Genomic DNA, 22594 nt, shown 5'->3' with positions numbered 1-22594 from the left:
CATTAAAATTAATTGGCCGTGGCTGAAGCTTCTTTTTCGCCTTGAGCCAATATGTTATTAGCATCACTTTGTAAATCAAATGTCTTTTCCATTTCAATTAGCTGTTGTTCAGCAAGTATGGACAAAGATAGTGGCACACCGAGTAACAAAGCGGTGGTAGTCAAAGTCCAAGCAAGGTTTCCAGACTTGGTGAAGGCATTTTTCACAAAAGAGCTCGTAAAGCCAAAAAAATTTGAAATTGTTTGTCTCTTACCTGGGGAGACAATATCTTTCAAAGCAACGATTCTATCCAAAAATGTTTCATTTTCATCAAATTCATCTTCAAAATCACTATCAGAATCATCTTCATCATCCATAACATCGTTGTTTGTTGCGGATGCCTTTTCTTCAACAATGGCCTGATTTCCGGATAATTGTGGTTCGTCTACTTGGACGACATCGTCTTTGATTTCAGTTAATTCGACCATTTGAATGATGCTTATTCTTGGGTATATAGTCCTGTTTTGACCTTTTTGGTTAAGAATTCCTCGTCCTTCTCAAAAAGTTACTCATTACGGAGTTTGTTGATTGAAATTGTCCAGACGTATTCAATTTTTGCCGGTATAATTGTAAGACATATATCGTTCAACACGATTAAAAGAATATGCATAAAGGATCTTAACATCAATTATGTTTCTGTTATTTATTATTGTACAAATCAAGTAGAAGTTTTGCTATAAAAAAGGAATTGACACAGGGGGAAACGCTTAATTTGCGGCCTTCTTAGACTTTCTTGGCTTTTTCATAGCCTTCATTTCTTGTCTATAGATATCTTCGGCCTTCTCAGTCGTTCTCTTTTTACCAGTTTTCAAACTAACAACGCCTTTGGCCTTGGCAGCTTTTTCTAGAGACTTTTGAGACTCAGCCCACTCCTCACTGTTGTCATTTATCGCGTATTTATTTAAATTCAACGAGTTGATTAGCTCTTTTTGTTTTTCCCTCATCGCCTGAATGGCTTCAGAACCAGCTTCTTCTAAATCCTCTTCCATTTGGTCCAATGCTTCGGCAGCGTTGTAGTTTTTGATTTCTTCACCATTCATTTCGGCAATAGCTTCATCTTTGACATCTGGTAGAGTGTCTTCAATAGATTGGCTTAACAGTTGTCGGAAGTACTGAGAAAATTTTCTCATGATTTTTGCAAACATAGCAATAGTTTGATTGGAAGGTAGGTTTAACTCTTTGGCAATAGAATCGATGTTTTTACGTTGTAACCCAATAGCCAACAGAATAGCGCTCTGTACGCTAGATAGTTTTACTGAATCTCCCATTTTATCACCGAAGTACAAAAGAGCAAGCATGGGTATCATATCAACGATAACGTGATAATCTAGTAAGTTATTCGAATAGCTATCCAATCTTTTCAGATCAAATGGAGAGAAAATATCGTCCAATTGTGTCCGCGTCAATTCTTTATTCTCATATTTTTCGTCATCGGATAAATCCTGAGCTTTCTTACTACTTTCAATGACACTTAAGGCTTGAACAGCAGTAAACTTATGAAAATCATAAGAAAGAAGCGACAAAAATCTTTTACGGAAATCTTTGGCAAATTCAACAAGCCAGTTTGGTTCTCTGCCTTCTAAAACGTTCAACATAACACAAGTGTGCTCACCAGTCAAATCATTCGGAGTTTGACGTAAATAAACAGGAACGAATTTGTTATTCTTCCAGAATTTATGCAACGATTGGGTTAAACCGTATGAAACACCCAAATAATGTAGATAATGAGGGGCCAGTTCAGAAAGCTTCAATAATAGAGGGGGTAATGTTCTTGCATCTCTTAATTTAACGTCGTCCTTTAATAAATTGCTTTTAGCCAGTTCCTTGTCGTTCACCCTCTTGATAGAATAATTCTTAGGACGAGCATCTTCAGACATGTCTGTGAATTTACCCTCAAAATAGTCTCTTAGTAATTCAATTGCACGGGAGCCGTAGCCCATGGATGCGTATTCAGGATTAGTGGCAATTCTGACAATACGAGCGCCACTTAAACTAGCGAATTCCTCGTCTTGAAATTGTTGGGAGATTAACCATGGGATTAAATCACCACCAGCTCTTTGGCCTCTGGACAATGAATTTCTGACACTCTCCTTACTAATTTCACCTTCTAATGCAATTTGAATGACACATAGCGGGTCTGGAATCCTACCACCATCCTTTGGATCAATTGGTGGTAAAAGAACAAATAGTTTGTGCGCTGGGGCATCACTCATCAATTGTAAGTCATTTGGAGAATTCTTGTAATGTGATGAAACGTACAGTGCCATCATTTTTTCCAGGAAATTTTCTGAGACAGGATGATACGAAAATAGAGTATCTCTGTTAACAACAAATAAATTACATTGGGATGGATGAGGTGTTCCTCTTGTTGCAAATCTTGGGTTTTTAATTAGTGTAACATCTAAACATAGGAGCTTGTTCAACCACTTTTCGATTGGATCACCAGGAGCATATCTGATTGGTTCGTCCAAAGAAATTTCACGTAATTGGCGGGATTGAGCATGTAGGTGAGAGTCTTTTTCTTTATTATCTCTTGAAACAATGGCAGTTTGAGTGCCTTCGCGGCCGGATGTGTTGTTTTGATTACGCAATTGTTGAATTAATTTCAGAGATAAGGATCTACCAGTACCTTCGTAACCATTGATAGTGGATGCCATGAAGACTAGATATGGGCCCAGCAAGTTCTTGACGATTGGCAAAGGAATAGCCGCCGCCTCATCAATGACAACTAATTCAGCTTGGCCCAAAACTTGATAGTCTTGGGGCACAATGTATTGAATAGTTTGTCTGTGGTCTCTCTTAATGTCAACTCTAACAATGGCCTTGTTGAAGTCGGGATTGGTAGATTGAATAATATCATAATCAATATGTTCTTGATAACCTAAAGCATCGAATCCTTTGAAAATAAACTCGAACAGAGTCTTTAAATTTTCAGGAGATGGAGAAGTAACAAAAATATTCGAATAACCGTGAGAAACAGCCGCGGCAATAGAAATACCTAAAGCAGCAGACTTACCTCTACCTCTTCCAGCTGTTAATGCAACTGTGAAATTCAAAGTCTTTTCCGAAATAGCGTCAATGAAAGAAAGAATAGCATGAGCTTGGTTTACAGTTTTGGATAGAGAAACCAAAGAACCAGCTGGTTGGACATCTTCTAAAGATTCTTTTAATTCTCGCAACTCTAATTGTTTTGGAGACAATTCGTCATCGTCCTTGGGAGGTAATGGTTTGACGTTCTTGGCACCGGATAGCGGCAGTACATTTAATTCATCATCAACAACTAAACAGTTAGGATTTGACCCTAAAGAAAGTATAAACCTTTCATTAAATCTTGCAACAACATCACCGTGAGCCTCAGTACGATAACGGGCGTGGACATCCATAGTCATGGTGTACAGTTGCTTTAATGATGACATGGATTTCAACAAAATAACCACAATACCACCACCTTCCACAGTTTCAATGGTTCTTGCTAAAAGGTTTGGAGTTAATGCCTCGAAATCTTGTAGAATACACATACCATAGGTATTACCCAAGATTTTTTCACTTTCTTTGTAGTAAACATATCTGATATTTTGGTTAGAAATAAAAGACTCAAAAGGGTCCATTTCGTTTACTTCCCTTGTACCTCTTTTAATTTCTTTCTTGATTTTATTTTCTCTTTTCTTTCTGTGCGAAGTGAAACCCAAAAGCTTCTTCTTGTAGGCCCATAATACGGATTTGTTCATCTTAAGGTCAGCACTCATCATTAAATAATGTAGATTGGGCAGCTGATTACGCGCCCTGTCCCCAACGATGACAAATATAGATCTCTGTTTGGTTTGAACACCATTCCTGATCAGTGACGGAATTCTTGAATCGATAGCTTTTTTGGCCATTTTCTCCTCGTTTTATAAGTCTCTTAACGGTCTTTGCAAATCAACAATAATAAAGAGAAAAAGGTGATTTGGCTGATATATTATGATGCACTTTATTCTGAGATGAACACAGAACATTCATACATCTTTAGTACCTCATCTCATCCCATTGTATCTTTGGCTCTTTTTTTTTTTTTCAAAATTTTTCACTCTATTCCGGGTAAACTCTATTAATTTTTTATAAGTGATCCAGATACATCAACAAGTAATAATCGAAAACACGCAAAGTTCAGCCCGCCATATGTTGCCAGAAACCGAAGAAAAAAAAGACTGTTAATTCTGTGCGCGCTCAAATGGTTGTGGTACGAATTATATAAAAATAATTGCGAACTCTGTGGATCGAACACAGGACCTCCAGATATCTTGACCGAAGTTTTTCTTCAGTCTGGCGCTCTCCCAACTGAGCTAAGTCCGCCTATTTTCACTGAAAATTTCTGCCCCTTTCTGTGTGTCCCTAGGAATTACTTTCACATACTGGCAATCTGGGCGAAAAATGACGTTTAAATGCTCGCACACTGTAAGTCCATCGAAACAAACGTAGAAGGAGCAGTGTACAGACAAAAAACTGTTGGTTCTATTATATAAACATCATGTCATCTACCAGTGATAGTACAACTAATGACACAAGAGGGAAGAAACCGCTTAAATTCGTGTCAGAAGGAGTAGGTAATATAGAGGCTCAGAAGATACGAGAGCAAGTGGAGCAAAAAAAATACGAAGCAGAGTATAAGAGGAAAACCAGAAAATCCCTTCGAGACCAACTTAGGTCCAACGCTATCAGCAAGCAAAAACAATATAATGGTTTAGTGAGAAACCGTGAAAGTTTTACTAGATTGACCAAAGAGGATTTAGAGTTTTACCAGACCAGCAAGGATGAGTTGCTGAAAAAGGAAAAGGAACTGGATGGCTACTTAAACGCCAAGGCAATCAATTTTGAAAGGAAAAAGAAAGCTTTAATCATGGAGGAGGATTCTACCAGTAACGAGGAAAATCGCCCAGAGCCTGGCACCAGTTTGGGCAGTAAAACAAAAATCAAGGGCGTCAAGCCATACAGTCTTAAACCGAAAATCAAGGTATCCATAAAGAAATTGACGGAAATGAAGAAACCTAAGAAATGAAACCAAAATTAGAACTTCAAATTATATAATCTACGTAAAGGTTGGACACATATAATCGGAGCCTCATTTTCCACTCATTTCCCCTTCGTTTTCGTACGTGATCCCTCCGATCTGGCGCTAGAACGGTTTCTCACAGAAGGAATAAGAGGGAGTGAAATACCGATATCCATAATATCAAAACATTCGCGTTTAGAACGAAAACGGTTTCGTGGAATAAAGTGGCAAATAATTCACAAATAACTGCTCGTTCCACCAATGCCGGCAATTTTCAATGCTAATCACAGCCCCCGCTGACTAAGGTTCTCGGATCCGGTTACCGTTGTCGCGCGGTTCCGCTCTGCGTACTTCTAGTGTTTGGCGCATGGGCTCCCTCCTTTGGATTGGCATCGATTCTTAAGGACAGGTGCTGAGGATTTAAGGTCATTTTTAAGGTATTCTGGCAATGCCTCCATTTAAAGGAGAGGCTTTCCTTGTAGTTTTTTTTCTCTCTTCTTAATCAGTATGATATTTCTAGTTAAAGTAAGTCGTTGCGTTATACACAGCGAAAAGCAACATTATACTTCATATCAAACATGTCCGCCTCAATTCCAGAAACCATGAAAGCCGTTGTCATCGAAAATGGCAAAGCTGTAGTCAAACAGGACATCCCCATTCCTGAATTAGAAGAAGGTTTCGTTCTGATCAAGACCGTCGCCGTTGCCGGTAATCCTACAGATTGGAAACATATTGATTATAAGATTGGTCCTCAAGGTGCTCTCTTGGGTTGTGATGCTGCAGGTCAAATCGTAAAGTTGGGTCCAAATGTTGACGCTGCACGCTTTGCTATTGGTGATTACATTTTTGGGGTTATTCACGGTGCCTCAGTGAGGTTCCCCTCAAACGGTGCCTTTGCCGAATATTCTGCCATCTCATCCGAGACTGCCTATAAGCCAGCCAGAGAATTTAGATTGTGTGGTAAAGACAGACTGCCAGAAGGTCCTGTCAAGTCTTTGGAAGGTGCCGTCACCCTCCCAGTCTCACTGACCACGGCCGGTATGATCCTCACACATAGTTTCGGTTTGGACATGAAGTGGGAGCCCTCCAAAGCACAAAAAGATCAGCCTATCTTATTTTGGGGTGGTGCCACTGCTGTTGGCCAGATGCTGATTCAATTGGCCAAAAAATTAAATGGTTTCAAGAAGATCATCGTTGTCGCTTCTCGTAAGCATGAGAAGCTATTAAAAGAGTACGGTGCCGATGAACTTTTTGACTATCATGATGCGGATGTTATTGAACAGATCAAGAAGAAGTACAACAACATTCCTTACTTGGTGGACTGTGTCTCTAATACAGAAACTATTCAACAGGTGTACAAATGTGCGGCTGATGATTTGGACGCTACAGTAGTTCAATTGACAGTTTTAACAGAGAAAGACATCAAGGAGGAAGATAGAAGGCAAAATGTTACCATTGAAGGGACCTTGTTATATTTGATAGGAGGTAACGACGTCCCATTTGGCACCTTTACTCTGCCAGCTGACCCCGAATACAAGGAAGCCGCCATCAAATTCATTAAATTCATCAATCCAAAAATCAACGACGGTGGAATCCACCACATCCCAGTGAAAGTTTACAAGAACGGGCTTGATGATATCCCACAATTGCTTGATGATATCAAGCACGGGAGGAACTCTGGTGAAAAATTGGTTGCGGTCTTAAAATAGATAATCTATAGCTCACTATGTATATCGCGTATGATCATTCTCTTTAGTTTCACATAATAGAGCCGTTCAATTCCCCTCACCCGCCTTGGCCTTTTTCCGGCAATTTTTTTTGCCGGAAAAAGAACGTTGTTAAAAGGATCTGTGGATAAACTCGTGAAAGTTTAAAGTATTACCTTTCACCTAAACTCGAATATAAGCAAGTAATCAATCAAAAGAAGTAATAATGTCTGAAATAATTGAAGGTAACGTCAAAATTGACAGAATTTCCCCAGGTGATGGTGCCACTTTCCCAAAGACTGGTGATTTGGTTACCATTCATTACACCGGTACTTTAGAGAACGGCCAAAAATTCGATTCCTCCGTTGACAGGGGCTCTCCATTCCAATGTAACATCGGTGTCGGCCAAGTCATCAAGGGTTGGGATGTTGGTATCCCAAAGTTGTCTGTTGGTGAAAAAGCTAGATTAACCATTCCAGGCCCATATGCTTATGGCCCACGTGGTTTCCCAGGTTTGATTCCACCAAACAGTACTTTGGTTTTCGACGTCGAATTGTTGAAGGTCAACTAAAATTAACACACCACCCCAATTGAGCTGCCTTTTGCTTTTTATTTATGTTTATGGCAAGTATTCGACCCTTAAGTGAAATAGATATATAATTACAAAAGATTAGACAAGGAGAAGCGTATGTATATTCTAACTCTTCATTAAGGTGATTTTATTCTATACCTGGTGTATTCTACTAAATAGAGACGCTCTATGATACGGATGTGCGTTTCTTTTGGTGAACTACATATGACGCAGTTATTATTTTTTATTTCGTAGCCTGCTAGAAACTCTTGTGGCTGGGGGGCTATTTTTACGAGAGCCTGCCTTCCGCCTTTTCCTTTTCGGTGAGGTTTCATTGCTAGTGTTACCTGCGGATGAAGAATGCCTGGTTCTCTTCGCTAACGGTTCGTTTTTGTCTTTGGAATCCTTTTTGTTTTCTATTTTCTTTTTTAAATTGTCCCCTTCAGACTCAGGTTCTTTTCCTGTACCTTCTATCTCACGTTCAGACTCGTATTCCAGTCCTTCGTCAACTTCTTCACTTTCAGAACCGTTAGTGTTTTCATAAGAGGTGGATTTTTCGCGCTCATCATCACCCTCTTCGTTTTCGTTATTTTCCTTACCTATTTCTTCATTGGCGTTTTCTTTTACTTTCTGAATCTCTTCCTTCTTTTCTTTTCGTTCTTCCTCTTTTGTATCTTCTTCTTTTTTCTCTTCCCTTTCTTCGTCTTCAAATTTAACCTCCTTATTCCTTTTCAACCTTCGAGATTTTCTTACTGGAGCCGTCGTTTTACTTGTAGTTTTTGTTTTCTGTTCCTCATCACTCGCATATTCCCTTTGGAGTTCCTTTTCATCACTTTGCACTTCTGCCGTGAGTTCTCTCTGGGAGTCCATTGGACTATCATTTTCCTCTGTATGACATTCGCTCAATTCTTTCACTTTAATTGCCACGTTTTTTTCCTCATTATTTTCCTCATTATTTTCCTCGTTCTGTAGGCCTCCGGAAAGACTCTTCTTTGGAGTTGTGTTATCTTTGCCATCCCTATCTTCAATTTGAGTCTGCTCTTCGTTAGAGTTTGGACTTTTTCTTGCATTTTCCAAGATCAATTCACCGTATTCCTCCCAAGGCAATGTAAAATCTTGTTTATGCACTCTTATCCGATTATTCAACTCAAGTAAAGTTTCTTTATTAATTTCCCCATCATCATCGTTTCCATCACCATTCCGTGAACCCTCTGTAGTAGTTTTCAAGGAATATGTATTCTCCATTTCATCAATCTTTTCTAAATTGTATGATTGACTCAGTTTATCCCATATATCTTTTGCAGTAAATACTTTCCCCAGCTTCATGGTTTCTTTCTGTAATAATGTTACTGGATACTTATCCGGCGAATTCATTCTTTCTACTATGCAAAACATGTGAAAATGCTTATGAATTCCGGCAGGCTTGAATTCGGATGCCCACCTAAGAAGTCGTATTTCATCTACAATTGTCCAATGTACGACCATCACATCCACAATAGCCTTTTGCTCATTAGTAACTAGTGCTTCTGATAAACTTTTCTCTTATACTAACTAATGCATCTTCCCAATTATATGATTGATTTCTTCGTTAAGCACGATTTTCACTTTTCATGTAGGCAGCCGAATGGGTTTCGCTTCGTAATATGGGTTTAAGGAACTGTGCCAAAGATACAAAAAGAGAGAGTGAACGGTCAAGAAGGCTAAGTTTCTTCAAGGGGAGTGCAACTAATTCGGATACATATCCAGTGGAGGCACATTTATCGTCTTTTTTTTTTCTGTAACGAAGCGCTGGTTACAATCAACAAACAGAGACAATGCCGAGAAAGGCCAATTTGCTAAAGTCTTTGGCAAGAGGACGAGTACGCACTTCTTTCAATAAGTATAACTTATTCAATTTGTACAAAAAGGGTGGTGTGGATTTGAAGTCTAAATCTTTGTATCAACAGAAATGGACGGCAAAGCAGGAAACCCGAGCTTATCATGGTGAACATTTGACAGAAAGGAGATGGCAAACCGCTTTCAAACCCAAGTTGGATTCAGTAGCACAATTGGATGCTTCATTGCGAGGAAGTGAAATTAAGGAAACACCATTCTTGTTGCAAACGTTTGCAGTACTAGAAAAAAGGCTCGATTTTGCCCTATTCAGAGCTATGTTCGCTTCATCAGTAAGACAGGCTCGTCAATTTATCCTACACGGAAATGTTCGTGTTAATGGTGTAAAAATTAAACATCCAAGCTATACTTTAAAACCTGGCGATATTTTCAGTGTTAAACCGGACAAAGTGCTAGAGGCTCTCGGTGCCAAGAAACCAAGTTTCGAAGAAGCGCTAAAGATTGATAAGACTCAAATAGTTTTATGGAATAAGTATGTCAAGGAAGCAAAGACGGACTCAAAGGAGGTTTGGGAAAGGAAGCTGGAAAACTTTGAGAAAATGTCTGATTCTAACCCAAAAAAACTTCAATTTCAAGAATTTTTAAGGCAATATAATAAGAACCTGGAGCTACAGCAATATAGTGCATTAAAGGAATGTACACAGGAAGGTATCTTACGGAAGTTGTTGAATATAGAGAAACAGATGGGCAAGCCTAGTAATGATCCTTTGTCGATAGACGAACTCAAAAAGGGCCTCCCTGAGATCCAGGATCGTCAGTTGTTAGAAAGCGTAAATAGTGCTTATCAAGAATTTTTCAAATCGGGTGAAATTAAAAGAGAAACACTTTCTAAATGCCAGCCTGAGGAGTTAACTTCACTGGTTACAGAAATGATGAATCCCAAGGAAACCACGAAAAAAGAATTATCTGATGGAGCCAAATCCGCTATAAGATCTGGTAAAAAAATTTTAGCGGAAAGCGTCAAATTATGGACCAAAAATATAACGGAGCACTTCAAAACTAGGATGAGCGATGCCTCGGGTGGTTCAATAACATTTGACCCCAAATGGGCCAAAAATCTAAAATATCATGATCCGCTCAAAATATCTGAATTGGAGGGTGATGAACAAAAAGCGCGTAAATTGATAAACTTACCGTGGCAAAAGAATCATGTTTATGGTAGACAAGATCCTAAAAAACCTTTTTTCACACCATGGAAGCCAAGACCGTTTTTATCACCTTTTGCCATTTTACCTCATCATTTGGAAATATCTTTCAAGACCTGCCACGCCGTGTACCTGAGGGATCCCGTCGCCCGACCAGGCCAATCCGAAGTAATTTCACCATTTGATGTTCCTGTTCATGAACGTGCATATATGTATTACTTGAGAAATGGTAAATGACCGTCATGGATTGTTGCGCGTGTCTTTTAGCTGATCTTCGGCTTCCCTTTACACTGTAAATATTTAATTTTTTGTTTTCAAGTTCTTCTACTCGAGCAATTAAGTAGTCGTTTAGTTGATTCTCGTTTTCTTGTTACTTCTTTGAAAAAAGTTACACATGAAAAAATGTTATACAAAAAGTATATAATTGTTTATTCATTCGTTCTTCTTTCTAGTTCATTGAAATATAGTTTCTTCTTCTTAGCTAGATACAATTAACGCCCCTCGTACTATTAACCAGCGTGTTCGAAGACAGCAGATTTGAATTTACCATCAGCGAAGCTATGCTTCATCTGTTCAGGGATTGGAAATTCTACATAATCATCGTCTTCGCCGATTGGCAAGTTGACATTAATAGCAGTGGAGCATGAAGTGTAAATTTCAGTACCCAAGGATTCCTTAGATAAGTAGATATTACCGCCGTCAGATTTATCGATGGAAATTTGAGGTAGAGAGTGGTTAACTTGAATGCCGAACTTGTTGGACTTGATGACATCCATGCCGGAGATACTGGAATCAAGGACCACACTGCATGATTCAGTTTCACTTAATGAGATAGCGTTAACTTTTCCCTTTATTTGGACAAGAACTTGAGAACATTTACCTATGAAGATAGATTCATCTTTGTTGGCATCAATAACTAGGGATTCAGTTTCATTTTCGTAATTCTCGATAAACCATTTATTGCCTACTAGCTCCTTTCTAGGGGGCTTCTTAGTTTTTAATGTTGATGGCTTCTTTGGTCTTGGTGGTGGACCAGATTTACTTCCTGTAGAGGAAACTGTAGACGATTGACGTAGTTCAGGGTTCTTGTGAGTTTGTTGAGATTTTTCTACTTTTTTCAAACCCTTGGTGATGTTTTCACCTTGATTTAATTCGGCAAAGACGGCGCCGATGCCGCCCTTATTAGCATCATTACCACCTGCAGGTGTATCATTAGAGATTTCGAAGACAGAAGCCGGTGGCGCTGGTGGGGGAGGTGGTGGTGCTGAAGCCCCTGTAGAACTTGTTGGCGAAGGAGATGAAGCAGCACCTGTGTTCTTCGTTGATTGGGCCATCGCATCAGCAAAATCCATACCGTCTTTTTTCCAGGAAACACCAGTAGTATGATACTCTTTAATGTAAGCTTTCAAATTATCGAAGGAAGCCAAAAATTTCTTAACCCATTCGACAGCATTAGGATCGGTTTCTCTATATTCTTTCAAAATTCTATTGGTCCAAAACTGTGCTGCATCTTTGAAATCTGTGACCATAGACACTGGAGTATCCACTGCAACCCAGGAGAATAAAGGCGCACCCTCAGACAAAGAACTCAAATAGGCAAAGTATTTGCTTTGACGGTTTGATTCTTTCAATTGACCTAGTTTTATAATATTTTCGTTGATAGGTCTTAAAGAATCAGCGAATGTTTGAGAAGAATAATCCGGTTTTTTTGACCTCACAGCAGCTCTTAAAAAAGTCAATTGCGATTGGAAGCCCCCTTTTAATAACTCTAGAGCATCTAAAACTACTGCGTCGATCTTCCCTGATAATTCTACCAACGGATCAATGTTCTCAGCGATATAAGATTGGAATGCAGTTATGCATTTTGGATCTTGCTGTGCTTCAGGAACATCATCTGTAGAGGCTTGTATTGTGGAGGACGCATCGGTTCCAGAGTTGAGAGACTCGTTTTTTTTAGAAGCTTCCAATTTGTTCTGAATATAACCTTCTTGGTAGATGGTGACATCCTCTAACCTGGCAGTGGCTTCTTCTAACCTTTTTAATAGCTTAACAAGGTTGTAACCTTGCATTGTGTACTTAGAATCAGGCATGGCTTGATCTGACACTGTTGAAACTTGACTAATTCAATTATGGGAAGTTTCAAGGTTAGTTTCCCCTATACTACCAAAAGTTTTCAATTCTAAATCCCTGTTTATAACTTCACGCGCCACATAAAGATCATTTTACACGATGTTGACTTCATAGCGTCACGACGGTTTATATCTTAATTATAAATGTTAAGGTTAATAGTTCTCGATAATAATCAACACCGGGAAACGGTTTACTAACTAAGTGTAGAGTCTATCGTAAAATGCTTGGTGATAACTATATAGGATTTTTGAATGCTTGATTTTATTTAAAAACTTATTTATGGATGCAGCTGCAACATCCTATCTCTTCTCTCGTAAGTAGGCTTTATAGCCAGGAGACATGGACTTCAGAAGGTGAATACGGGTGTCACGTATACTAAGGTCTCCGCGACTCAACGAAACGTACTCTAGGGATGCTGAGTGGGCCTGCAACGTATTTAATGTGTCGTTCCTCACATCTCTTTGCCACTGCTCTCGTGTGGTATTTTCATCTCCCAGTCCGATGTACTTCTGTTTGTATATCTTCTGCAACTTCAACTGCCTCTGCTTTTCTGACTGTTTTGAGTATTAGTATTACGTATAAGCCGCACGGACTTGCGCAATTCGTTGCAAGCGTAGTTAGTATAATAGCACAAGATTAATTCAATTGAAACCAAGGCATAACACAACGTAACATACCATATTCCTCCTGATCCCACTTTTTTCAATTGTATGATGCTACCACCTTAGTCATTGTCTTCATGTTCTGAATGAGAAGGCTTTTATTCTTTTCCTCTTCCCGGGTGACAACCCCGGCTAACTTCGCCCTGAGATTTTCCGCTACTTGTTCAATAGTAGCATAACATATGAGAGTTTATGCACAGGAAACATGTCGTTTTAGCTGTAAACGTTGCTGTACAAACTATAGAGTGGTGCTTTTGTTGTCTTTATCTAAAGCAGAATAGGTAGAAACAGTGTAGTTCATACATATTCACACCAGTACACATTTTTCAGGACTTTATGACAGAACAGACGCTACTATCCAAATTGAACACTCTTTCTCAGGAAGTGATATCATCAGCTTCTCCAAAGGAGGCAACCGTTTTAACGGAAGAGACAGTACGCAACTGGTCTGAACGATCAAAAGTTCTTTGTTCCGAATTTGCTTCACTGGAGTCGAATGACGAAAAGGAAGACTGGCTGAGGATTTTGTTTATCGAATTGTTTGATTTCATATATAAAGACGATGAAAATTCTCCTCTCAAGCTTTCTGATATTGCGTTATTTATTGAAGAATTAGTGAACCATGGAAGACAAGCGTCTCAGGCTTCCATAGTTGGTAAAATGTTCATCGCTGTTTCAAGCACTGTCCCAAATATAAATGATATGACTACAGTATCATTATGTAAACTAATACCGTCCTTGAATAAAGAACTGTTCAAATTTAGTTGGATATCCTCTAAGCTACTAAACAAGGAACAAACTACCTTATTAAGACATTTGTTGAAAAAATCGAAGTACGAACTGAAGAAATATAACCTTTTAGTGGAAAATTCAGTGGGTTACGGTCAATTGGTAACCTTGTTAATATTAGCGTATTATGATCCCGACAATTTTTGCAAGGTGTCTGCGTATTTGGAAGAGATTTATCATATTATGGGAAAATATTCTTTGGACTCCATTCGTGCTTTGGATGTTATTTTGAACGTTTCTAGTCAATTTATCACTGAAGGGTACAAATTCTTTATTGCTCTTTTACGAAATTCAGATTTTTGGCCCTTTCGTCATGTGGCTAATAATTCAAGTTATTCTTTTCTTAATGAAGGTGGCAACATGATCGGAGCTAACATTATTTCATTTAATCTATCGCAGTATGATGAAGAAGTCGATAAGGAAAACTATCAACGGTACATGGATATGTGTTGCATTCTAGTGAAAACTGGGTTTGTTAATTTCTATTCTATTTGGGATAATGTAACACCAGAGATGGAATTCTTACAAAAATATACTGAAGATTTAGAAACTGAACTAGAAGAGGAGTCCACTAAAGGAGTAGAAAATCCTTTGGCCATGGCAGCTGCTTTATCCACTGAAAATGAAACTGACGAAGACAACGCCCTTAATGTGGGTGATGATGATAATGCCAATGATAAAATCTTTGAGGCATCAAACGATGATATAGACTCGAAAGGGAAGCAGAAAACCCCGCAAGATATTTTATCATTTGGTAAAATAAAACTTTTGGAACGCTTACTTATTCATGGTTGTATTGTTCCTGTTGTACACGTGTTACAGGAATATCCGAAAATGTTATATGTGAGTGAATCCTTATCTAAGTATTTCGGACGAGTATTCGAATATCTTTTAAATCCATTGTATGCATCAATGACTTCTTCTGGTGAATCAGAAGATATGGCAAGTGCTTTGATGATAACCCATATAGATAATGGTATTCTAGCTCATAAACCAAGGCTAATCCACCAATATAAAACTCATGAACCATTTGAATCCTTTGAATTGAATTCAAGTTATGTTTTCTATTACTCAGAGTGGAATTCCGGTTTGACTCCTTTTGCGTCTGTAGATGACCTATTTGAAAACTCTCATACTTATCTATCTATTATCGGACCATATTTAGGGAGGATTCCCACGCTTTTGAGTAAGATTTCGCGTATTGGTGTAGCTGATATTCAAAAAAACCACGGTTCTGAGTTCCTGCAGACAACGGTTAATAATTGGATAGACTATGTAAGAAAATTTATTTTTCCTGCTACCTCACTATTGCAAAATAATCCAATTGCCACATCAGAAGTTTACGAACTAATGAAACTTTTCCCTTTTGAAAAAAGGTATTTTATTTACAACGAAATGATGACGAAATTGTCCCAAGATATTTTGCCAATTAAGGTGAGCTTCAATAAAGCCGAAAGAGAAGCTAAGAGTATCTTAAAGGCTTTGAGTATAGATACAATAGCAAAAGAGTCCAGAAGATTTGCCAAATTAATTTCTACAAATCCATTGGCCTCACTGATACCAGCAGTTAAGCAGATTGAAAATTATGATAAAGTCTCCGAGCTTGTTGTTTATACCACGAAGTACTTTAACGATTTTGCGTATGATGTGTTGCAATTTGTGTTATTGTTACGCTTAACTTATAACAGGCCCGCTGTTCAATTTGATGGTGTTAATCAGGCCATGTGGGTCCAGAGATTGTCAATATTTATTGCAGGCTTGGCCAAAAGTTGTCCCAGTATGGATATCTCAAACATAATCACTTATATTCTTAAGACTTTGCATAATGGGAATATCATAGCTGTTTCCATCCTAAAGGAATTAATTATTACTGTTGGTGGCATTAGAGATTTAAATGAAGTTAATATGAAACAGTTATTGATGTTAAATTCGGGATCACCATTAAAGCGATATGCAAGACATCTCATATATGATTTTAGAGATGATAATTCAGTCATCTCGTCGAGACTAACCTCATTTTTCAGTGATCAAAACGCTATTTCTGAGATCATTCTCCTGTTATATACTCTAAACCTGAAGGCGAATACCCAAAATTCTCATTACAAAATTTTATCCACCAGATGCGATGAAATGAACACATTGTTATGGTCTTTTATTGAATTAATTAAACATTGTTTGAAAGGAAAAGCGTTTGAAGAGAATGTTCTCCCATTTGTAGAATTGACTAACAGATTCCATTTATCGACTCCGTGGGCTTTCCACATATGGAGGGATTACTTGGATAATCAATTGAATTCAAATGAGAACCTTTCTATCGATCAATTGATTGAAGGTGCAGAGTTTAACGATGTTGATTTGACGAAAATACCAAAGGATCTTTTTACTACTTTCTGGAGGCTCTCATTATACGATATTCATTTTGATAAATCATTATATGACGAGCGTAAGAATGCACTGTCCGGAGAAAACACAGACCACATGTCAAATAGAAAAAAACATTTGATTCAGAATCAAATCAAGGATATTTTGGTCACTGGAATTTCACATCAGAGAGCCTTCAAGAAAAATTCAGAATTTATATCTGAAAAATCAAACACATGGAACAAAGATTGTGGGGAAGACCAAATTAAAATATTCCTACAGAATTGTGTCGTGCCAAGAGTTTTATTTTCTCCTTCTGACGCTCTCTTCTCTTCGTATTTTATTTTCACGGCCTTTAGTACAGAAAATTTGATGTCGATGTTGAATACTTTTATTACGTCAAGTATTTTGAAAACGCTGTTGTTCTGTTGTACTAGCTCTGAAGCAGGCAATTTAGGTCTGTTTTTCACTGATGTTCTGAAAAAGCTCGAGAAAATGAGATTAAATGGCGATTTCAACGACCAAGCTTCTCGGAAGCTTTATGAATGGCATTCAGTAATTACCGAGCAAATTATTGATCTTCTATCCGAAAAAAACTACATGTCAATCAGAAACGGCATTGAATTCATGAAACACGTTACTAACGTCTTCCCAGTAGTAAAAGCACATATTCAGTTAGTTTACACAACTTTAGAGGAAAACTTGATAAATGAAGAAAGAGAGGATATTAAATTACCAAGCAGCGCGTTGATTGGTCATTTGAAAGCGCGTTTGAAGAATGCTTTAGAATTGGATGAATTTTGCAGCTTAACTGAAGAGGAAGCTAAACAGAAAAAAATATATGAAATGGAACTGGAAGAAATCAAAAATTATGAAACAGCTTATCAAAACGAACAAAAGCAAGTGGCTTTAAGAAAGCAATTAGAGCTCAACAAGTCTCAAAGACTTCAAAATGATTCATCCAAAAGCGCTGCGAGCGATGGTACTGGAATAAGTAGTAAGGAGAGGTATACTTATTCTCGTAATGAACCTGTAATCCCAACAAAGCCTTCCAGCAGTCAGTGGTCATATTCTAAAGTTACTAGGCATTTGGACGATATAAACCACTATCTGGCTACGAATCATCTACAAAAGGCAATTTCCTTAGTGGAGAACGAAAATGAAGCTTGGAATTTAAGAAAATTATCGAAACAGAATATGCCGATATTCGACTTTAGAAATTCTACATTGGAAATATTTGAAAGATACTTCAGAACACTCATTCAAAACCCTCAAAACCCAGATTTTGCGGAAAAAATTGATGCGCTGAAAAGGCATATTAAAAACATATCACGTGAGCCATACGCAGATACGACTAGTTCCCATTCTGAAACCTCTGCTTCTGAATATACCAAAAGATCAAGTAGATACGGTGGGAATGCTGGAGGTAAGGATGCTTACGGTAGTTCTAGCTATAGAGGTCCAAGCAATGATCGTTCTGGACCAAAAAACAGTAAGCCAATTAGTGGTTATGCACACAAAAGGTCGGAACTCCCAACCAGGCCTAGTAAAAGTAAAGCATACAATGATAGAAGCAGGCCAACTAGACCGGCAGGACCAGACAGGGGTGACGGTTTTGATCAAAGGGAGAATCGTTCACGCGAGGAGTACAAGAAAAATAATTCACAACGCCCACAACTACGGTTTCCAGAAAAGCCATTTCAAGAGAGCAAAGACAGCAGCAAGACTACCACTTACCAACCTTCAACTTACAAGCGCGACTCGCCTTCAGAAAATGAGGAAAAGCCGAATAAAAGGTTCAAGAAGGATGAAGGAAATAGAAACAAATTCCAAGCGCAAGATTATAGAAATACACGAGATAACAATACTTCCCATAGGGGCAATGAAAATCAAAGGTACAACGGAAATAGAAAGAGCAATACTCAGGCGCTTCCGCAAGGTCCTAAGGGCGGGAATTATGTGAGTAGGTACCAGAGGTAACTACTAGTGTTTTACATATCCGATCTGATTTTTAGCATGTAAATTGATAGTTTCCGAATTGTAATTTTATGAAATACAAAAAGTTCACTTAATGCTGGTATAATCACTCAAATACATTTTTAGAATTCCATTGTATCCTATCTCACGAAAATGTAAAGGGAAAGAGGAATTAAAAATCGAATGAGACTTCGTGCATACACATAGTGTTATAAATTTACAAAATGTTTCTTATGATTTAAGAAAGACTTTTAATGGAAATTTAATGTAATGTCTTGTAAACGGTACTAATGAGAATATTTAGTCACTACTTGATCCACTCTACTTAGTAAATCGTCCTTTCTTTTATCGTCACACCAGGAGCCTTTGATAGCGTTCTTAGCGACACGACCCCACGTTTCATGGTCCCAGTGTGGGAAATCTTTCGAAACTTGAATGTAGTTATCCAATATATAGCCGCCAAAATAAGCTGGGTCATCAGAATTCAAAGAAAATGGAACATCTTTGTCGAGAAACTTTTGAAGAGGTAGTTCTGAGACAGATTGGACTACTTGTAGCTTCACGTTGGAGAGAGGACAAATGGTCAGCATGGTTTGATCGCGAGCCAATCTATCCAGTAATTCCTCGTCGTGCTGACTGTTGATACCGTGATCAATTCTTGTTACTTGCAGCAAATCTAAAGCATCCGAGACGAATTGGGCAGGGCCTTCTTCACCTGCGTGCGCAGTTAGTTTTAAATCTCTATTCAATGAAGCGGCTTTTTGGTAACATTCAACAAATAAATTTGGGGGAAATGGTTTTTCAGCAGAATCCAAGCCTAAGGCAAAAATAGTACCGTCCTTAATAAATGGGGTAGCTTCTTCAATAGTTTTCAAACATTCTTCTGGCTCAATGTGTCTCAATAAACACATGATTAGCTTGGATGTAATACCAAATTCAGCCAAAGCTCTGTCACAAGCTCTTTGGAAACCTTTAGTAACTGTTTCTATGGAGACGCCTCTAGAGGTGTGGGACTGAGGGTCGTAAAACACTTCAGCATGGACCAAGCCTTGTTTGTGAACTTTAACAAAATAGGCCCACGCCAAGTCGAAGAAATCTTGTTCACCGATCAAGACATTAGTACCGATATAATAGTAATCTAAGAAATCCTGTAAATCACGGAATTTCTTATATTTTTCGTTTAATTCTTCAACTGATTTAGGAAAACCTTCTGGTAAGACGATACCGTTTCTTTTAGCTAATGGGAACAATAGATCTGGTTCTAGAGTACCTTCCAAATGCAAGTGATGTTCACACTTTGGTAACTCTTGTAAAAACTCCAGGGAAACCATTATTTATCTTCTGTTTTATTAGTTCCAATAATACTTAATATTTTTGAGAAGTAATGGGAAGCACATAGGCCTCCTTTTCAACTATTTGCACTGTAAAATATGTCGTTTTCTCAAGGCTTATATGTCAAATTTTCAATTTTCGGTGGTCTGCGATGAGGTCAGTTTCCTGCGTCGTTTCAGTGCAGTCTCGAGGATTTTAACAACCAACGAAGAAAAAAAGAAAAGAAAAAGAAAATGGTGGAAGATAAGAAAAAGAGAAGTCTATCAAGATCCTTTGTGCAGTTATCGTCCAACTATATCTTCTACGAGGGATGAAAATTTGGGGCCATAATCAAAGAAATCTTCTGTTCTTGGTTATTAATGGCATCTGCAGGGTAGAGAGACTTTCTGAATGCATTGTTCTTGCTAATCTACTCGGAGGATTTATATTAAGGAAGATTATATAATGTTAAAAGGAGTATTAACATAGAATAAGACAAATAATACTATTCCGGACTTAGCTAACATTTCTTGTAGGTAACGCAATACCTCTCTTGTCATTCGGGGATATCACAATAAGGGAATATATTACATATTAAAGATTAAATTATTAAATGAGGCGTTACATAAAGATTAAAAATAAGAGCATAGTCTGTTTGGGTATATTATTATACTATATGGTCAGTGTTCTTGGTAGAAGAAGCGTCGGAAGGCGTAGAATTCTTTTCCGCGTCTGTGTTACCCACAATCTTGTCATCAATGTGTTCATGAGGAGGTGGCATTTGAGCCGATGTTTTAGATCTGATTGGTTCTGGGATGTAAGCAGTAGATTCTTCGTATGTAAATTCACCAATTTGAGCAGCATCAGTACCTAGTTCTTCCTCGTCGGCGCTTAATCTTAGTTTCAAAAATGGAATGGCATTCATAGTTAATAGTAATATGGATGTGACGGTAACAGTCCAGGCTAGTGCAGCGCACATACCTGCTAGTTGATAGCCGACTTGTTTATAGTGATGATTGATCCAGCCACCATCGATTGGACTAATGTAAGAGCCCGCAGTGGCATTGACGTAATCTGCGGCAAAGATACCGGTTAATACACAGCCAATACAAGCACCCACACCATGGATAGAGTAGCAATCTAGACCATCATCGATGCGCAATAGACCCTTCAAGTCAACAGCAAGGTTACAGCCTGCAGCAGTGACCACACCAATAACAACGGCAGACCAGATTGGTACGAACCCAGCGGCTGGGGTGATACCCACTAGGCCGGCAATGATGCCTGAACACAAACCAACTGTAGTCCACTTTCTGCCGGATCTGAAGTAATCGATAACCATCCAGGTTAAGCCACCGCAAGCAGCAGCTAAGTTTGTGGACATAACAGAGTACCATGCTCGTATAGTCGCGTTACCTGCAGAACCTCCGTTGAAGAACATCCAACCAAACCATAAGAACACTGTACCTAGAACAACCGAGGTGACGGAATGTGGTTTGTATTTGGGCATTCCTTTACGTGTAACAGGGTCATTACGCTTACCCAATATCAAGGCGTAAACTAGGCCACCATGACCAGAAGTTAAATGGACACATAAACCACCTGCATAGTCCAAACTACCTAATTTAACTAACCAACCCTCAGCGTTCCAGACCCAGCATGCAATAGGACAGTAGACAATAGTCATCCATAAAAACAAGAACACCATCATGGGGAACAATCTTGCTCTTTCGCAAGCACCACCTAACATTAGGGCACCGGTGACTGCAGCAAACATACCCTGATAGACAGCAAACAGTATATCAGGAAGTGAGCTGACACTAGATGGGGCTCCTAAAACATTGCGGAACCCAAAGAATTCTAGGGTACCAATGAAACCGTTACCTCTAGTGTTATGCGAGAAAGCCAGCGAATATCCCCAGAAAAACCATTGGAAAATACACACTGCGGAAGCCATCATCGAGGCCCAAAGCAAGGATAAAGCATGCTTTTTCCTCGACAAACCGGAATATAATAAACCGATACCTGGGACCATAATCCAGACACCTGCCGAAGCTACACCGATCCATCCCATGTTGGCCAAGTCAAATTGGGTGTTTAAATCCGTCGTCAAAGAGTTGCCACCTGTTCCTTCGCCTGTAGGCGTACCTGTAAAATTGTAAGACATTGTTGATTTCGTATTATAATATATTAAGTATGATATATTACAAAGCTAATCTTATTCCAAAGTTCTGTGTAGTCTTGTTATTCAAGAAGGAAACTTAATTAAAGGGAACCCTGAAAGCACGAAAGACCGCCATTCATAGTTGTTCTGGTGTATCTGCCCAACTACTGCTGCTTATATATAGTGCAGAGAGGTGGCTCAGAATGAACACTTCTTGCACTGCCTAACTCATTGATAAGGCACAGGGTCTTCACGTCGCTTAGTATTCGTCAATGCGTGAGCAGTTGAAGCTTTTTACGAGGGAAATAACCGATTTTACATTTCTTATCTTATCTTGCTTTCACTATTACCAGAGACTCTTGATAAGCAGCAACAGCAGTAAGAAGAGCCCGAAGGATTTCGCTTTGTTATCAAAGAAAAAAAAAAAAAAAAAAAAAAAAAAAAGAGGTCTTATCTTATCTTATCTTAAAGACGAACCATTTGTTCCTTTTTCCATTTTCGTGGCCTGGATATGCACATAAAGAAAGATCCTAAGACCACATTCCTTGTTCACTGTGACCATTGCAAAGCCGGTCATAGAACAATTTGATGGTTAACACGAACAACGTCATTTCCAAGGACAGTAACTTTAATTATGCTCAGCTTGGGCAGAAATCGGTGATCAGGCAGCCTATAAAGTGAGGCTGGCGACTGAGTACGCTATTATCTATACAAGGACGTAAGTTTAGCGTGACCAATGCTGACAATGATGATAATCTATAGTTGAGAATGCTATCCAATAATATCTGAAAAAGAAAATTTACCAGAATCAATGCGT

At 38.6% G+C, this 22594-nt stretch overlaps 11 protein-coding genes and 1 non-coding gene across 12 annotated transcripts; 5 read left to right on the top strand and 7 right to left on the bottom strand.

Annotated features, from left to right (window-relative positions):
* Positions 1–8: 8 nt before the first annotated feature.
* TOM22 (Tom22p) lies at positions 9–467 on the bottom strand (the record flags this gene model as incomplete). Its single annotated transcript, XM_033912923.1, has 1 exon — positions 9–467. One exon carries the CDS (start codon positions 465–467, stop codon positions 9–11), a length of 459 nt encoding a protein of 152 aa, XP_033768814.1.
* Positions 468–746: 279 nt separating this feature from the next.
* KRE33 (ribosome biosynthesis protein KRE33) lies at positions 747–3917 on the bottom strand (the record flags this gene model as incomplete). Its single annotated transcript, XM_033912922.1, has 1 exon — positions 747–3917. One exon carries the CDS (start codon positions 3915–3917, stop codon positions 747–749), a length of 3171 nt encoding a protein of 1056 aa, XP_033768813.1.
* Positions 3918–4280: 363 nt separating this feature from the next.
* On the bottom strand, positions 4281–4371 carry SPAR_Ntrna4F. The gene has a single exon. It is a non-coding gene; the product is annotated as a tRNA-Phe (tRNA).
* A 175-nt stretch (positions 4372–4546) lies between these two features.
* On the top strand, positions 4547–5074 carry FYV6 (Fyv6p; the record flags this gene model as incomplete). The annotated part of the gene is made up of 1 exon (XM_033912921.1): positions 4547–5074. One exon carries the CDS (start codon positions 4547–4549, stop codon positions 5072–5074), a length of 528 nt encoding a protein of 175 aa, XP_033768812.1.
* A 572-nt stretch (positions 5075–5646) lies between these two features.
* On the top strand, positions 5647–6777 carry SPAR_N01810 (uncharacterized protein; the record flags this gene model as incomplete). The annotated part of the gene is made up of 1 exon (XM_033912920.1): positions 5647–6777. One exon carries the CDS (start codon positions 5647–5649, stop codon positions 6775–6777), a length of 1131 nt encoding a protein of 376 aa, XP_033768811.1.
* A 223-nt stretch (positions 6778–7000) lies between these two features.
* FPR1 (peptidylprolyl isomerase FPR1) lies at positions 7001–7345 on the top strand (the record flags this gene model as incomplete). Its single annotated transcript, XM_033912919.1, has 1 exon — positions 7001–7345. The coding sequence occupies one exon, from the start codon at positions 7001–7003 to the stop codon at positions 7343–7345; it is 345 nt and encodes a 114-aa protein (XP_033768810.1).
* Positions 7346–7582: 237 nt separating this feature from the next.
* Positions 7583–8740, bottom strand: EAF7 (Eaf7p; the record flags this gene model as incomplete). Its single annotated transcript, XM_033912918.1, has 1 exon — positions 7583–8740. The coding sequence occupies one exon, from the start codon at positions 8738–8740 to the stop codon at positions 7583–7585; it is 1158 nt and encodes a 385-aa protein (XP_033768809.1).
* Positions 8741–9159: 419 nt separating this feature from the next.
* NAM9 (mitochondrial 37S ribosomal protein uS4m) lies at positions 9160–10620 on the top strand (the record flags this gene model as incomplete). Its single annotated transcript, XM_033912917.1, has 1 exon — positions 9160–10620. The coding sequence occupies one exon, from the start codon at positions 9160–9162 to the stop codon at positions 10618–10620; it is 1461 nt and encodes a 486-aa protein (XP_033768808.1).
* Positions 10621–10892: 272 nt separating this feature from the next.
* SRV2 (adenylate cyclase-binding protein) lies at positions 10893–12473 on the bottom strand (the record flags this gene model as incomplete). Its single annotated transcript, XM_033912916.1, has 1 exon — positions 10893–12473. The coding sequence occupies one exon, from the start codon at positions 12471–12473 to the stop codon at positions 10893–10895; it is 1581 nt and encodes a 526-aa protein (XP_033768807.1).
* Positions 12474–13511: 1038 nt separating this feature from the next.
* On the top strand, positions 13512–18305 carry THO2 (Tho2p; the record flags this gene model as incomplete). The annotated part of the gene is made up of 1 exon (XM_033912915.1): positions 13512–18305. The coding sequence occupies one exon, from the start codon at positions 13512–13514 to the stop codon at positions 18303–18305; it is 4794 nt and encodes a 1597-aa protein (XP_033768806.1).
* Positions 18306–18589: 284 nt separating this feature from the next.
* Positions 18590–19633, bottom strand: AAH1 (adenine deaminase; the record flags this gene model as incomplete). The annotated part of the gene is made up of 1 exon (XM_033912914.1): positions 18590–19633. One exon carries the CDS (start codon positions 19631–19633, stop codon positions 18590–18592), a length of 1044 nt encoding a protein of 347 aa, XP_033768805.1.
* Positions 19634–20280: 647 nt separating this feature from the next.
* MEP2 (ammonium permease MEP2) lies at positions 20281–21780 on the bottom strand (the record flags this gene model as incomplete). The annotated part of the gene is made up of 1 exon (XM_033912913.1): positions 20281–21780. One exon carries the CDS (start codon positions 21778–21780, stop codon positions 20281–20283), a length of 1500 nt encoding a protein of 499 aa, XP_033768804.1.
* Between the last annotated feature and the right edge of the window lie 814 nt (positions 21781–22594).

Source organism: Saccharomyces paradoxus, chromosome XIV (genome assembly GCF_002079055.1).
Source record: "Saccharomyces paradoxus chromosome XIV, complete sequence".
Lineage (NCBI taxonomy): Eukaryota > Fungi > Ascomycota > Saccharomycetes > Saccharomycetales > Saccharomycetaceae > Saccharomyces > Saccharomyces paradoxus.
The sequence above is the reverse complement of the archived record's forward strand: the minus strand, read 5'-3'. Positions and strand labels throughout refer to the sequence as shown.